This window comes from Phocoena sinus, chromosome 6 (genome assembly GCF_008692025.1).
Source record: "Phocoena sinus isolate mPhoSin1 chromosome 6, mPhoSin1.pri, whole genome shotgun sequence".
In the NCBI taxonomy this organism is placed as follows: domain Eukaryota; kingdom Metazoa; phylum Chordata; class Mammalia; order Artiodactyla; family Phocoenidae; genus Phocoena; species Phocoena sinus.
In genome coordinates, this window is record NC_045768.1 from 4,304,859 (window position 1) to 4,321,581 (window position 16,723).

The 16,723-nt window shown below is 41.6% G+C and overlaps 1 protein-coding gene across 4 annotated transcripts in view; it reads left to right on the forward strand.

The window, feature by feature from the left end:
• Positions 1 to 14,707, forward strand: part of SETX (senataxin) — a 76,396-nt gene extending 61,689 nt beyond the window's left edge. The window contains exons 21-26 of one of the 4 annotated variants that reach the window (XM_032633940.1): positions 2,592 to 2,779; positions 3,403 to 3,495; positions 5,182 to 5,346; positions 8,706 to 8,804; positions 9,408 to 9,495; positions 13,479 to 14,707. In XM_032633940.1, coding sequence (XP_032489831.1) covers positions 2,592 to 2,779; positions 3,403 to 3,495; positions 5,182 to 5,346; positions 8,706 to 8,804; positions 9,408 to 9,495; positions 13,479 to 14,231 — 1,386 coding nt within the window. In that variant the 3' untranslated portion in view covers positions 14,232 to 14,707. The remainder of the gene's footprint in view (positions 1 to 2,591; positions 2,780 to 3,402; positions 3,496 to 5,181; positions 5,347 to 8,705; positions 8,805 to 9,407; positions 9,496 to 13,478) is intronic. The other 3 variants (XM_032633942.1, XM_032633941.1, XM_032633943.1) reach the window with 3 other exon arrangements.
• Positions 14,708 to 16,723: the final 2,016 nt, after the last annotated feature.

A 16,723-nucleotide genomic window follows, 5' to 3' on the forward strand; every position in this document is an offset into this window, starting at 1 on the left:
CATAGTAAAGGTCTCCGGAGATGTTCCTCTGTTCATAATGTGCTTATGCGTGTGTGACAGGAGCCGTGTGAGTGTCACAGGCCAGAAGTTTAGGAGGAGGACGTCCCATGTGCAGTGAGCTGTTCCTTTGGGAAAGGCAGTGTGCAGCTGTTCTAAGGGCTGTATCTGATTTATTTTAGTAACATAAACACCAAAACAATAATAAAAGAAAAACTTTAAAAGCAAGGAAAAGAATCCAACCTCCTGATGTATATTTAAATATGTGCAAATTTGAGGAAAACAGTATAAAGAGAAATTATTCTTACAGTAACGTTTTCAATTTTAGGATTCTGTATCCTATAGCGCGGGAGAATGCCAGCGTCCCTCACATCCTCTGAAAGGGAAGGTGGTGAAAGGAAGGAGGTTGTGGGCTGTGCTTGTGGGAAGATGAGCACCAAAGTTGTGGTCCCCTTCACTTTGCTTCTTAAATCTCACTAAAGATGGGTCCTAGAAATGCACAGCAGAGTCAGGATTCAGATGTTTTGGGTAATCTTCATAGGTCTAGATGATGGTTTTGAAATTTAATGAAATTTGAGCATTTTACTGATACATAATTTGTACAAATAGAGAGTAGTGGCTGCATAAACAGTCCCAGAGAACAGACCATTTTCACAGCATTTCTGTTACGTTATGGAAAGAAAGCAAGTTGTTTTTGTTACTACTGTTCTTTGACTTTGGAATCATCAAAATGATAGTGCAGTTCTTTGACATCTGAACACGCGTGCATGACTGTTCAAGGGAGTAGCCTAGGAGTGCCCGCATCCCTGAGTGAAAACCTTGTCCATAGGGCAGAGCTGCTGCAGGGGGCTCTGCTTGTGGACAACTAGGAGGAGCCAGCTCTGCCCTGCATTCTTTGAATAATGCGGTATTTCAGAAACCTACTCATCTAACTTCCTGAAGGGCCTTAGCCTGTGGTTAGTGAAAAAGGTTGTCAATAGGCCTCAACATTACTGTCTACTTTGGTGATTGATTAAAAACAGCAGAAGTGAGAAAAATCCATTTGGACTTTTCTTATTGTCGCAAAAATAAATAGAGGCTTATTGAGAAAATTTCAGAAAATAATTACAAAGTTAATTTTCTCAACATGCCTTTCTAACCCTAGGGATAATTACTATGAACAGTTTAGTGAGTATTTGAACTGTTTGTGGGCATGTGCGTGTTGACTTTTTTTTCAGTCTGTGTTCATTGAGTGCCAGGCTAATTCAGGCACTGTTTTTAAGTTCTGGTGTCATGACAGTGATGAAAACACAAAAATCCCTGCCCTCATGAAGCTGACATTCTAGAGGGTAACAGACAGTAAATAAGTTACTAAATTCAGAATGTCAGATGGTTATAGGGAATGTATAAATTTGTGTATATGTATGTAGGTTTTGACCTTGTTTAAAGGTGGCAGAATCAGTCTGTACCAAATTACCTTTTTTCCAGTCAGTAAATAGATCAGGAATATATGTTCATGTCAAAACATAAAAATCTCCATCATTTTGTAGGATGGACTAGTTTTTTTTCTGGAAGTAGTTGTGTTACCTCATATAAAACATTTTCTTTTTCCCCAGAGTGAAGTAAATGGGGTTTTTTTAGCTAACTTGAATAGATAAACTTTGGGGGGGGTATAGATGAAATTGCCAAATGTCTACTAAAAATATTCTCTTTAATTATACAAACCTATTTAATATCACATATGTAAATCATCACACATAAATAATACTAATAAGAAGTAATGCCTGTTTTCTCCACTCTGATAGTTTGTGAAACAGGTTTATTAAAACTTTGCACATACATCTTCAATGCTCATATTGTCAACATCACTTATAAAGATTGCATCATCTTAGTGGGTTTTCCAGAGCACATTTTCTGCTTCTAGATTATTTAAGATATAATACTTTTTGAATCTTGATATGATGCTACCATTGAAAAGTATATCCCAAGGCACGACCGTGATAACATTAAGACAGTTTTCTTCGTTTGTCAATTAAGTCACTGTATTTCAGATCACAGGTTTGTAACCCTTTCTTGGATTTATGAAATCAACTTAGTTGCCTATCTCCTCCACTAGAATGTAAGTTCTGTGACACTTGATCTTATTCACTGTAGACTCTCAGCACCCCAAGTTTTAGCTGCTCAGTATATGATGGATGGATGAAGAAATTGGTCTTTCAGAGGCTTATTTACAATGACATTCATTATTTCTAGTTGTGAGAGCATAGCCCAGAAATAATTGTTAAAATCTGTGTTACAGTTCTTTGCTGCTTTTATCATCGATTCTTTCAGGTGACCCCTGTTAGCACCAAAATAGCGACAGTTGTGGTCATTCACAAGATCACATCTCGTTCATAAGCAGTATGTGGGTTTTCTAAATAAGGAGAAAATACCTTAACTTTTGTAGTCAAGCTACATGGCTTTTCTAGGGCTAGAGTCGGAAACATCTTCTTTCTCTGAATCTTTGGTTGTTGGCAATACCTCTAATACATTTTAGAGCTCAGCAATTTTTTTTTAATAGTGGGAAAAGTACAAATGAATTCTTGGAGATTATTGCTTTGTTTTCCTCCTTTCAGAAGGCCCAGGAGTATGGCTACGACCAGTCGATGATGGCCCGCTTCTACAAACTTCTGGAAGAGAACGTGGAGCACAACGTGATTGGCAGGCTGCCTGTCTTACAGCTCACCGTTCAGTACAGGATGCACCCAGACATATGTCTCTTCCCTTCTAATTACGTTTATAACAGGAACTTGAAAACAAATAGGTGAGTTCTGTTCATTGCATGTTCACCTGTTTTATTTGTAGGTTTGGCTGCTCAGGAAGAATAGCTCTTTTGTTGTGCTTTTTTTAGGTCTTGTTATTAAAAACATAAACGTTTAATAATTTTAATTATAAAAGTCCTATTGATTGTAGCAAATGCAGATAAACGAAAAGAAAGGGAAAAACCCAACCCCTATTTATGCTACCCAGAAGTAATCACTGGTAACATTTTGTTATATCTACTTCCAGTCCTTGTACTATGCACATCTTTTTTTACTTTTTCTCTTTTGGGGGGGGGGAAAAAAGCGCACCATGCTCTACATAGTATTCTGTAGCTTGCTTTTTTCACTTACTGTATTATGAGTAACTTTCCAAGCATGATTGTTATATTTTAATTACATGGGTTATTCTCCCTAGTACTAGAATAGAAATGAAATTCACTTGCTTGCTACCTTTCACTAAAATGTGTTATTTAAAAGTATTTAATTTTATTTAAAAAGAAGGTCCTTCTTGTCCTCTTACTTTCCCTTGCTCTCTTCCCCAGAAAGAACAAATGGTAATAATAATTCTAAAACGTTTTCTCTTATAATTTGACTTGCATTCTAAATGGTGGCTGCTCTTTTGTAGAATGACAGAGGCCATTCGGTGTTCATCTGACTGGCCATTTCAACCCTACCTCGTGTTTGATGTTGGAGATGGTTCAGAAAAGCGGGATAATGAGTACGTCCTCCTTTTTCTTCAGTCCCCACTGATGGTCCCAGAATTTTTATATTGTTTTTGTTTATATTTAAATTCAAAATATTTTCCATATAAATATCTCTGCCTAGTGCCAGTGCACAATCATTTTCTTTTAGCTGGGTTGATAACTTCACCTTTTCAATCATAAATTACTGATGTATTTATATATTTCAGTCTTGATTTTTTTTTTTCTTAACTGGGTAATGGGGGTTATGTTACCTAAAATGCGGTCAGCACTTCAGTAGATCCATGCTGAGATCACAGCTGTGAGTAAAACAGACGTGGCCCCAGTGCAAGGCTGCTGTGGTCTAACAGGGGAAACAGACGTTAACCAGGCCATCACCGTGGTGATTACTGATCCCGGTTGGGTTAAGTGTTATGACGGGTAAGTACAGATACAGTTGGATCAAGGTGTGAGGCAGAGGGTGGACAATACTTTCAGCGTGTTGGATTGTGAATCAGGTGGTTTGTGAATGACAGCGAAAAGGAGCAGTGGTTGCTAATTAGGGAGCACCTCAGAGGAGCCAGGGCTTCTTGTGAGAGAATAAAGGAGAAGGAGCCCGGAGGCTGCATTTGTTAGCACAGATAGAAACGCCACCCCTGTATCATGACGTATGAAGAAATAGAAGTTCCACCTCGGCGTCAGGAGAGAGCTGCAGAGCAAGTGGTGTCCTCCGTGAGAATAAGATATTAGTTAATAGTGGTGGAGGGAGGAGCCACTCAGTGAAGAAGTTAGAAATACGGAGCAGTTGGCTGGGGGCTTGCTATTCCAGAGGGATTGTGGAGGTTGTTGTGGGGTCTGTTGGAATGGAGCAGAGGATTGAGAGTTTACCACGTAAGTATTACGGGGATGGATGGTCATGAGAAGAGTGTTGGCCTGAGAGGTGACCAAATAAAGATTGCAGGTAGGGAAAAGAAAGCTAGCTGACTGCGTTGTCTGTATAGGACGTCTTGAAATTAGAATAGTGAGTATTTAAGGCTTTAAAGTGAGACAGATAAGGTAGCCTCAGGAATAAAGGTGCGAGTGCAGGGCATCCTCCAGTGTGCACACGTGTTGCATTTGGTATGGTGATGAGGGAACGCATTGTAGTTCGGGAGATGAGTTGGGAGTGCAGGATGAAGCCAGCAAGGACAGAGGGACGAGATCCTGCTGTAGGGCCCCGTGTTTGTTCATCTCCGGGAGCTGGGTCACGTTTAGTCTGTGTGGCTGCCGTCCTCTCGGTCACGTGGTGCATGATCCGCACGGCCTGTGGCGGGGAATGCAGGAAGGGAGTACGTCGGAAGCACTTTTCTCAGTGTCGGGGGGATAGTAAATCCTTGGGGTTAGCTACTCGTTAGTCATGCCTTCATTATTATCATGAATACTTTTCGTTCTCACTGTGGCTATCCCTGTTTTAATAAGTGAAGAAGCTGGTGCCTTAACATCACTTAACCCCGACCTCTTTTCTCTCATACAACTTCGTGTTCCACTGGGCAGTTATTTCTATATTTGTTCATATGTACAATATTAATGGTCATTATAACAGCCTCCTTGAATCCCTGCCGACTGAATAAGGATGAAACCTACGTGCGTGCCCTTTCCTGTAGTGGAGAACAGTGGGACTGAGCTTAGTGATTGGACTGCTCTTAGTTTTGATGTGTTGTATTTTTTGTTTTTGTCTTATTTAGCTCATACGTAAATGTTCAAGAAATAAAACTGGTAATGGAACTAGTTAAACTTATGAAAGACAAAAAAAGGGATTTTTCTTACCGAAACGTTGGGATAATAACCCATTACAAGGCCCAGAAGATGATGATTCAGAAGGATTTGGACAAAGAGTTTGATAGAAAAGGGTGAGGCGTCTCTATTTTTACAGATATTTCCAGTTTTTCTGTTGAATTAAAAAGAAGAAAGAGGGGATAGAAGGAAAGAAGAAAAGGAAACTTAACTCTAGGGAGTGGTCTTAGACCCTGGTAGTATATAGAACAAGGAGACTAGGACCCTGGCTCCATAGACTTGTGCTGGGAGGGAGTGTGGTTACACTTGTAGCCCCTGCAGATGGAGTGCCTCCTGCCAGTTCAAATGTCATCACCGTTACACTTGACAATGGAAGTGACTGAGAAATTCTTCAGGCCTTTCCCTTTACTTGGGTGACTTGTTATCTGAATTCTAACTCTACTGAGAATCATGTATTCACATTTTCACTTAGAATAAATTATTTAACCCTTTTAGTGCCTTCATGTATAGGGTGAAGATCTTGTTTTTGTCTCCTTTATACCTCAACAGTAAAATTAAAAATTAAATATTGGAAATGCATTAACTCAAAAGTTTCTGCACCTAGAAACACACAAAGTACCAAAATTGACTCTAGAAAAAAAACAAACTTTGGATAGACCTATTAAATGTAAAGAGATTGAGTTAGTAATCACTTTCCAACAGAGAAAAACACAGGACCAGACTTCACTGGTGAATTCTGTCAAACGCTAAGAATTAACACCAGTCCTTTGCAAATGCTTCCAAAAAATAGAAGGGAAGACTTTATAACTCATTTTATGGGGCCAATATTACCCTGATACCAAACCCATGGAGACATCACCAGAAAAGAAAACTATGGACCAATATCCTTTATGAATATGGATGCAGAAATTCTCAACAAAATAATGGCAACTGAACTCAACAGCATATTAAAAGGATTGTTTACCACAGTCAAGTGGAATTTATCTCAGGAATGCAAGGTTGGTTCAACATATGAAAGTCAGTCAGTGTGATATATACCATATTAAAGGGGGAAACCCCACACGACGATCATCCGAATAAATGTGGAAAAGACATTGGACTGAATGCAGCAACTTTTCATGATAAAGATACTCAACAAACTAGGAATAGAAGGGAACTCCCTCAACCTAATAAAGAAAAACCCACAGCTAAAACATCATACTTGATGCTAAGATTGAAAGCTTTCCCCCTGTGATCAGGAAGGATGCCTACTCTCACTCCTTCTGTGCAGAGCAATTAAGCAAGAAAAGGAGATAAATGGCATCCATAATGGAAAAGAAGTAAAAGTGTCTCTTCACAAATGGCATAATCTGGGACTTGCCTGGTGGTCCAGTGGTTAAGACGCCATGCTTCCACCGCAGGGGGCGCGGGTTGGATCCCTGGTCAGGGAACTAAGATCCTGCATGCCACGTGGCCAAAAAAAAATCCAAAAACCAAAAAAACAAAACCAACAACAAAAAACAAATGGCATACTCTACATATAGAAAACCCTAAAAAAATCTGTGCAAACTACTGGTCCTTATAAACAAGTTCAGCAGAGTTGTAGGGTACAAGATCAGTATACAAAAATCAGTTGTATTTCTGTACACTATAGAGAAATCTGAAAAGGAAAAGTTTTTAAATTCCATTTACAATAGCATCATGAAGAACAAAATACTTAGGAGTAAATGTTACCAAAGAAGTGTGAGCTCATACACAGAAGGACAAAACGTTGCTGAAAGAATTTAAAGAACTAGGTAAATGTAAAGACATTTCATGTTCATGGATCGGAAGACTTAATATTGTTAAGATGGCACCATTCCCCAGGTTGAGCTACAGATTCATTGTTACCTCTGTCAAAATTCCAACTACCTTTTTTTAAAGAAATGGACAAGCTTATTCTAAAATTCACATGGAAGTGCAAGAGACCCTAAATAGCTTGACAGAGAACAATGTTGGAGAGCTCACACTTCCCTCTTTCAAAATTTACTACAAAGCTATCAACACTGGTACTGTCATAAGGGTAGACATATAGACCAATACAATAGAAGTGAGATTCCAGAAATAAATCCATACATTTATGGCCAGTTGATTTTCAAGAAGGGTGCCAAGCCTATTCATTGGGGAAAGAATAGTTTTTCAACAAATGGTGCTGGAATAACTGGATATCCACATGCAAAAGAATGAATTTAGACCCCTGTCTCACACTGTATACAATAATTAACTCAAAATGAATTAGAGCCCCGAGTCTAAGAGACAAAATTATAGAACTTACAAGGAAACAAAGGTAAATTTATATGACCTCAGATTAGGCAACAGATTCTTAGATATGATACCCAAGCACAAGTAACCAAAGGAGAAGTAAATCGGCCTTCGTAAAAATTAAAAACTTACGTGTTTCAAAGGACACACTATCAAAAGAGTGAAAAGACAACACACACAGTGGGAGAAAATACTTGAAAAATATTTATCTGACAAGTCATATCCAGAATATATAAAGAACTCATACAACTTAATAAAATGATAGTCTAACTTTTTAAGTGGGCAAAGGATGTGAATAGCATTTCTCAAAAGAAGATAAACAAAAATCCAACAGGCACATGAAAAGCTGTTCCACATCATTTGTCATTAGGGAAATGCAAATCAAAACCACAATGAGGAGATATTTTGCACCCACCAAGATGACTGTCATTACAAAAAAAAGAAAACAAGTTTTGGCAAGGATGTGGAGAAATTGGATTACTTATACATTGCTGGTGAGAAACTGTAGAAAACAGTTTGGCATTTCCTCCTAAAGTTGAACATAGAATTACCACGTGACCCAGCAATTCCACTCCTAGGTCCATACCTGAAAGAATTGAGAAAGGGTTCACACAAAAGCTTGTACATGAATGTTCGTAGCAACATTATTCATGATAGTCAAAAAGTGGAAACAACCCAAATGTCCAAAAATGGTACATAGGTAGAAAATAAATAGTGTATCTGTACAAGCGAATAGTCAGTCGTGGAAGGAATGAAGTACAGTTAACAGTCTACGACACGGATGAACCTTGAAAACATTATGCTAGGTGAAGGAAGCCCAACACAAAAGGTCCCATATTTTATGATTCCATTTATATGAAATTTCCCATATAGAAAAGTCCATAGAGACAGACAGTAGATTAGCGGTTACCCGGGCCTGGGGAGGGGGAGATAGAGACTGATGGCTGATAGGCACAGGGCTTCTCTCCTGGGTGATGGACATGCTATGAAATTAGATAGCGGTGATGGCTGCACACCGTAGTGAATGGACTCAACACCACCAAATGGTGTACTTTAAAATGGTGAATTTTGTGTTATGTGAATTCTATTCCAGTTTAAAAAGATAGCATTAAAAAAGTAAGAAATACTACTGTATAAATATGTATACTTAATAATTATCTTTTTTCAGTAAATATGTTTCTCTCTTCGTAAATAGGCCAGCAGAAGTAGATACCGTGGATGCCTTCCAGGGTCGTCAGAAAGATTGTGTTATTGTTACATGTGTCAGAGCAAATGCCATGCAAGGTTCAATTGGGTGGGTAACTGTCATTATTGATTCTTTGCTTGTTTATGATCCAGAGTTAGATCTTTTTAATCACTGTTAGAGAATACCATCATTTGCTCTATTTTCTTATATAAAAAATTGAGTAATATCGTGAAGGTTTCTTTTTTAAGTTGTGAAGTTGATCCACTGTTAGGTCTGCTTCTCTTGGTACCTTGTGTATTAACCCATGTCACAGTGTGAATCTGTTTTTTCACTTGATAAGAGTGAAACAGATTATTGAATCCAGTATATTTTGCAGGGGCATGTTCTTCTCCATGGTATGTGTCATAATTGATCTACTATCATATTTTTAGGATCTTTTAAGGCTTAAAAATCATACCATTAAAATTTCCAATATCTCATCCAAGTCAAAATAGGAAATCAACAGACAGATGCATCACTTTGAAGGAAAGCACTGGGCATCTTGTTTGTTTGCTGTCCTTAATGGGAATTGCTTCTGTGCCAGTTCCTGCACCATGACCTTAAAGCAGGAGCCCAAGAAAAGCTGTCTGAAACGCCTGTGTCTCACCTACACTGACATGCCGAGTCATTCTGAAGAAAGAAGTAACTTTTTTTATTCCTTCTATTGCTTAGGTTTCTGGCAAGTTTGCAGAGATTGAATGTCACCATCACACGAGCCAAGTACAGCCTCTTCATCCTGGGACATTTGAGGACCCTGATGGTAGGTACATTCTGAAGGACCAGAGAACTCCAGAGTTTGCTCATCATGACTGATTCCCGGGTTGAGGTTTTGTTTTTATTTTTCCATCAAAGTGGAAATGATTTCGAGGCTACAAACAATAATGAGCCTCTTCCCCCTGGTTGTTATGTCCTCCAGCTGCTTCTTCCTGGGAGCTTTTATAATGCCTAAACCGCTCACCCTTTCTTAGCCCAAGACCCAGGTAGGTGTCCATAGTGTACTCTCAAGATGACCTTAAAAAAAAAAAAAAAAAAAATTGTATCTACATCGTAGAATTGTTAAGAAGACTGTGTAAACCCATATATGTAAAGTGCTAGAAGATTGGTTAGCACTTAGTAAACACTCAGTAAATGTGGCTCTTAGCCTAGCAAGCCAGAGAGAGGGGGAATTTGCAGGAAAGTGCTTGGATCTTCATTTCTGTCTTGGCACTTAGAGCAGCACTGCTTGCTGTTTCCCTTGAGGGGTGAGTGGCATCAAAGCTTGTCCATCCGTACAGATACTCCTCTAGGAGGAGGGACAAGTTTACATCTGTAGTCGACAAATAGTACAGCTTAATTTGGTGAATCACAGCTAGATAAAGCATATGTTTGCTGCCTGTCTCATTAGGTGTAATAACTCAGTTTCCCTAATTTCTGTATTTAACAGAGTCATTGTTTTATCTCAGGAGAGGTGCCAACTCAGTAGGTTTTTCCCCTGTTTTGGTTAGTTCCACCAGAGGGCGCTCAAATACAGTCTTTCTCATTCAGCTTTTACCTAGATCTGTGGTCTTCAACCTTCGTTGTTTATGTACCCCCTTGAAAGAATGTTTGAAAGCTGTGTATCCTCCGTTTTTAAGTTTATATTGAAAATTTTTCATCGTTAAGTGTTGATAAAGATTTTGTTTCTAATGTATTGTAAATATTTGACATTTTAAAATAAAGCTATTAAAAATAAATCCATTATGCCACTCTTAAGTATATCCAGTGGAATAGAGAGCAGTGTTATTCTTTCTGCTCTTTAAAATTGAATTGCCATTTATACTGTTGAGGATAAAATTCAGTGGGGGTAGTTTATATATTTTCATAATTAAAAGCCTTTCTGTTAATATGACTATTAGGCTTTTCTGCCACAAAAAATTTACATGTAAATTTGAAAGTTTAAAGAATTGGTTTTCATAACTCTTTGGGGAAACTGTGTGAAGGGTGCGTGGAACCTCTGCTGTTTTGGTAACTTCCTGTGAATCTATAGTTACCTCAAAGAGTTCTTTAAAAAATTATTTTTCCTGTGACCGTAAGGATCTGAGTATTAACGAACAATATCTTGTCAGTTGAGTAATGTATTAACAATTATTATTTTCACACAGTTGAATTTTGATAATATTCAAACCAGAAGAGTAAAATGTTTATAGAGCTGTGTCTCTTAGATGCCCTGATTGCAGGAGCCTTCATGGGCACCCCTCTGTTTACCACCCCCTCTGTTTGACACCCAGGCATGTTTACCTCCCCTAGCCGTGTGCCCTGTGGTCAGATTTGGGACAGGTGAGAGTTGTGGTGGTTGTGAAGGACGGAGTGGAAGGGCAGAAAAGCCCCAGGAGGACGTAGGGGACTGGGGTTTGGAAGCTGAGGTTTGGAAATTGATTCCCAGAAAACGTGCTCACATCCCCCCCGAGGAAGTCTCTGTGAGCCCCAGAGTCACCGTCACGCAGATTTGAAGACCACTGACGTCTAGCTTGCGGTATAGACATTATTATCGTCACTCTGGGAAGCCAGTGTGACAAAAAGAGACCAGCAGAACAGAATAGAAAAACTTCCAGTTGATCATTTGGACTTTGCAATCCAACTTAACGTATTTGTCCTTGGGCTTCCCCCCGCCCCAGCCTCTTTCTTTTTGGTTCTTCAGCCCAGTTTCCCTTATGGAGATGGAATCAGTGATTAAGGCGCTTGGTTTCCTCTGAGAAATCAAGACTAATAGCCCCTTCTCAGAACTGTTTTTGTGATCTAGGGATTGGATTAAACAGCAAGTTCAGGTGCAGTAGAATTGGCAGAAATAGCAGCAAGGCCATCTGCTTTACATCTGCGTTCCAGCCACAGGGTAGGACTCTCGAGCTCTCCTGAGTCGGAGATCTGAGCCTGGTACTGCTTACATGCACCTTCCTGGTGCATGCGGTCACCATTCCGTGCACTTGATTTACACGACTTACTTTAAAAGACCCTGTGAGGTCTGCATGGCCACCATAGTTTAACAAATCCAAGAAGCCATTAGTTATATAACGTGCATCATTATTTTATGTTCCGCTATTGAACCGTGACGCTCTATTTTCACTTAGAATTTTTGTTTTATAGTTACTGAAAGAACTCTTTTAGACTTTAGACAGATTTTTATTGGGTTGGCCAGAAGGTTCATTTGGGTTTTTCTGTAACATCTAAATGAACTTTTGGGCCAACCCAGTGTCATACCACTCTTGTTTATACATAGGAAATACAGCAAAATAGGTAGACTAAGACACCCCTGAAAGCATCTCACTTTCAGACTAACACTCTGGTTGTCCCCATTCACCATCCCATGTACCCTTGCTCACGCTCGAACCGTTCCCTGTGCGAGGGCCCCACTGTGGTCCCGGGGTTTTTTCCAACTTCTCATCTCCATTCTCCAAGTTGTAGTGCTGGTACTTTCTTGTCTTATCAGAAGATGTCTGTGGAAAGATTTTTCAGGCAAGAGCCAGGACTCATTCTTTTTAAAAGTGGTTTGTTGACTAAAAGTCAAGAGGTTGTAGCCGCCCAGCCATGAATTCCTCCAGGATTACATACATGGAAACTGCTGCCTGGCCAAGAGGCACCCCAAAGTCAGAAATGGTAAAATGTGAAAATAAAGTGCATTTTATTTTATTTCAAAGCACATTTTAGAGTCGTTTAAATAAAATACTATTGATACTTTACAGTAAGGAAACAGGCTCAGAGAGGTCAAGTGACTTGACCAAGGTCACACAGCAGGTCAGTACTACGTATGCAGCTTCACTGCTATACCCTTACCCACCTTCATGAATAGTGCAGGAGCCCCCATGAGGGGAGCTATCCTTTTCTTCTCTTTCCTTCAGTCTCCGTCTTTTTTCCTCCCTCATACTCTCTCTTTCTTCTTTCTAAAGAGGCCCAAGTTCTGATGGTTGTAAAGAAGCAATTTATTGCTGAGGAAACTCTAAAAGGAAGAGAGGAGAGATGCGGGAGTTGGGTTTTTGTTTTGTTTTGTTTTTTGTTTTTCCCTTTAGCTGTGCTTTTCATAACTTAAGCCCTTCTAGAAAAGAGACAAAAGTGCGACAATATCTTTGGAATAGTTATCTCAGCGGATTAAGATGGTTTAGCCCTTTGGAGTTTGGGAAGCCTTTGGGAATTTGATGAAAGCTGTGGACTTCTTTCTAGAACAGTCAGCGTGCACTCAAAAGTTAGAGCTTTCTGAAACCAAGCCTTCCTCTTCCAGACTGTTAGCCTTGGCCGGAGGCAGGCAAGACTCTAGGATCAGCAGTGTCACAGGGAGCTTGGTGGGCTGACGGAGCCCTTCTGTGTCCGTGTTGTCCCGGATGCTGACCCTAGTCACATGTGGCTGCTGAGCACTTGAAATCTGGCTGGTGCAGCTGAGGAAATGAATTTTTAATTTTATTTTATTGAAGATTAAATAGCTACATGAGGCTACCGGCAGTTGGTACAGATGTGCGTGACAGCTAATTCACCACGTGGCCTGAGTAACAGTGGTAAAATGGTGGGCGTTCTTTCTTAGAGGTGGTGCCCAGTGTTCTTTTCTAGCAGCGTGGCTTTATAGTTCTGAATTCCACCTTATTTTTCCTTTCAGCCTTGTCTAACAAGTAATGGATTCTTGAGAATCTGTTCACGAAGGTATACTTACTAGTTGTTCAGAAGTGAAAGCTGGAACCTCTGCTTCCCAAGCATACGAGTGTTTCTTTGCGATGTAATTTTCTTCCTTCTCTTTGTTTCAAGGAAAACTATCATTGGAATCAGCTGATTCAGGATGCGCAGAAGCGTGGTGCCATTGTTAAGACTTGGGACAAAAACTATAGACAAGATGCAGTGAAGATTCTGAAACTCAAGCCCGTACTGCAGAGAAGTCTGACTCACCCTCCTGCTATCGCCCCAGAGGTGTCCAGACCCCAGGGCGGAGTGCCCAGCAACAAGCTAGACAGTGAATTTGCCCAGATGTCTGTTGCTTCTTCCCTGTACCCCTCACCCTCTGACTCCAAAGAAGGCACTGTCACTGTTACTGCAAATGACCCTGAAAGGCCACCCATTCAGGACTGGCTTCGGGACCCACGACTACTTAGGAGGATGGGCTTGGGCTGTGAAGCCAAAGGGAAATGCCTCAGTGAGCTGCAGCCCTCGAGCCCCCAGTATCCCGGAGCAACGCCTCCCTCTGGAGAGCCAGGCTCCCCCGGAAGGCACCAGGATCCGACCAGTATCGGGCAGCAGCCCCCCGCCAAGGGAGCTGCTGTGAACAACCACAGACCTCACGCGCAGCGCGACCCTCCAGCTGCTAGTACCGATGCTTGCACGAGTAAGAGAAAATGTGCCCAGGAAGGGGAGGCAGTCAGCCACAGGAGGGAGACCAGGGCCTTCCCTGAGGGGGATCAGGAGACGTGTGGCTCTCTGAGCCACCACACAAAGAGGAACTCAGGCTGGGACGAGAGGGGGCTGGAGGAGGAGGACAGTAGCTTGAAGAAGAGGAAGCTTTTATAGTGGGGCCAAGTGAGACTGTCAGCCACAAGCATTACTGCAAACTTCAGGTGACCAGCTAGTAGGACTGTCCAGATAAGTTTACTTTTTTCCTTAAAGGAGTTTGTGTGCTGTTAGAAAACAGAAAATGTATCCTGACACATGGGCCTCTTGGTCATCTTCAGTACTTTTTGTCAGTTGCAGAAGCTTTCAGAAGGCATTTGTGTATCAGTAATAATGTCCTGGAAGTCGAAGACTTAAAATGTTGATTTCTTGTTCTTCTGTAGAAAAGGTCAGACTGGAGAGGATGCTGTAAAAGTTGGAATGTATATTTGTATAGCAAATAACAGAATCCTTTTAAAATTTGACCTGGTAGACAGCTTTTCTTTCCCCTGTTTAAAGTGTTAATCATTTTCAACGGAACAAACCTTATATTGAAAAAAAAAAAAAAAAAAAAAGATGGGAGGAGGGCAAGTCCTTTCAAAGATTGTTGTAGCAAACAGACATCTTTAACAGCCCAGGCGGCCTGAGAGAAGCGAGTCAGTGCATTGGGTCAGATGCCTCTAGTCCTGTTAAACCAACTGGAGTGTCCTGGGCAAGACCCTGGGAAGCAGAGCTCCGTTAGGTGAGTTCCACTCATGAACCTTTTTAGACAAGGCGCCTTGGCACGGGATATTACATTTCTGTGACGAGTTCGTCTGCCTGTTGTAGTGAGCACATAGTTCTCCAGCTAAAATTCTCATTCTGCGTGAGATAGAAGAATGTGAAATGAAAGAATAATTCTTGAAATGTCATTCAGATGCCCCCAGCATATTGTGAATTTCCTGCAACTGGTAGGTTACAAATCCAGTGGTTGCCAAGTATTAGACCAGTGCTGGGGTGGCTTCTGGAAGCCTGTAGATCAGCAAGAGAATCCAGCTCATGAAAAGCTGGATGTTTAGCATCTTCCCAGGGATTCTGGTCACCAGGCAGGGCAGACCAGATACAGTATTTTAGGCAGGAGAGAAACATCCTCTAAAAAGAGAAGGATGGGGGCTTCCCTGGTGGCGCAGTGGTTGAGAGTCCACCTGCCAGCACAGGGGGCACGGGTTCGTGCCCCGGTCCGGGAAGATCCCACAAGCCGTGGAGCGGCTGGGCCCGTGAGCCATGGCCGCTGAGCCTGCACATCCGGAGCCTGTGCTCCGCAACGGGAGAGGCCACAGCAGTGAGAGGTCCGCGTACCGCAAAAAAAAAAAATAATAATAAATAAATAAATAAAAAGAGAAGGATGGGAGAGGAGTGCAAACACTTGGAGTTGAGAACAGGAAGAGAGTTGACAGATTGCGTCTGATCTTTGGAAACCATCGTAAGTGACGCAAATACACCGCTGTGGGGGAAGATCTGGTTAGAGGGGTTGTGCTTCTGTGAAAGGAAGTGGCCACGGTGGGTGGAGATTTGAGAGACTTGGATGAGGGCAGGGCTGCCTAATTTCAAAGTCCAGTTTTCCACGCGCGCACACACTGATGTTGAGGTATCCCAGACTGAGAATCTGTGTTAGTGACAGTTGACCATTGTTTGAACTAGCGGTTTGTAGTGAATGCTGTGCAGCCCTAGCTGATTTGGGGGAGAAATCACACATTCCTGAAGATGAATGTGCACCCTTTGAAACTTTTTTGGTCACCTGCGCATTTTTTTTTTTTTTTTCCCTCGGTACGCGGGCCTCTCGCTGTTGTGGCCTCTCCCGTTGTGGAGCAACAGGCTCCGGACGCACAGGCTCAGCGGCCATGGTTCACGGGCCCAGCCGCTCCGCGGCATGTGGGATCTTCCCGGACCGGGGCACGAACCCGTGTCCCCTCCATCGGCAGGCGGACTCTCAACCACCGCGCCACCAGGGAAGCCCGGTCATCTGCTTTTTAAGCAAAAAGGGCTTTGTGTTCATCAGGAATTCTACTGAAGCAGGTTATTAAGAGCTTTAAAAAAATGTTTGGTTGCCAAAGGTTTAAACATGCTACTTCTTTGTTACCCTTGTCCCTCCGTCTGGTGTCCAGACCTCTGCTGATGGGATTGAACACTCCTGTCACTCGGGGAGTACGTGCTCTGTCCCCACAGTCAACCCCTGCTCCCCGTTCACGGAGGCGGGCTGAGCCCCACTCTGGGTCAGGGGCTTCGTAAGCTTCCTGCCTGGCCTTTGGCAAGACAGCTCATTGTTTAAGTTTACTTTCCTACTATCTTGGTAAAATGCTTCATTTAGCAGACACTTGTAGTGACAGTTTAGAGAATCTAAAACCTGTAAGCTTATAGAAGAGAAATGCTGGAAAGAGCTGGGGTCCGGAACTTCTCCCACTCTGCTCACACAACACGTGAAGTAAGCGCTCCCCACCGTACGTACTTTGCTGCCCCACCCAAACGATGTTATTTCCAGTTAAGTTTGGTGCCTGTTCTCAAACGTTGTGTTCACTTTTGGTTCACATTCCACCTAGTCTGGTAACGCGAGAATTAGTGCATCATCCCTTGTAATGAGCAAGCCTGTGTCCTGA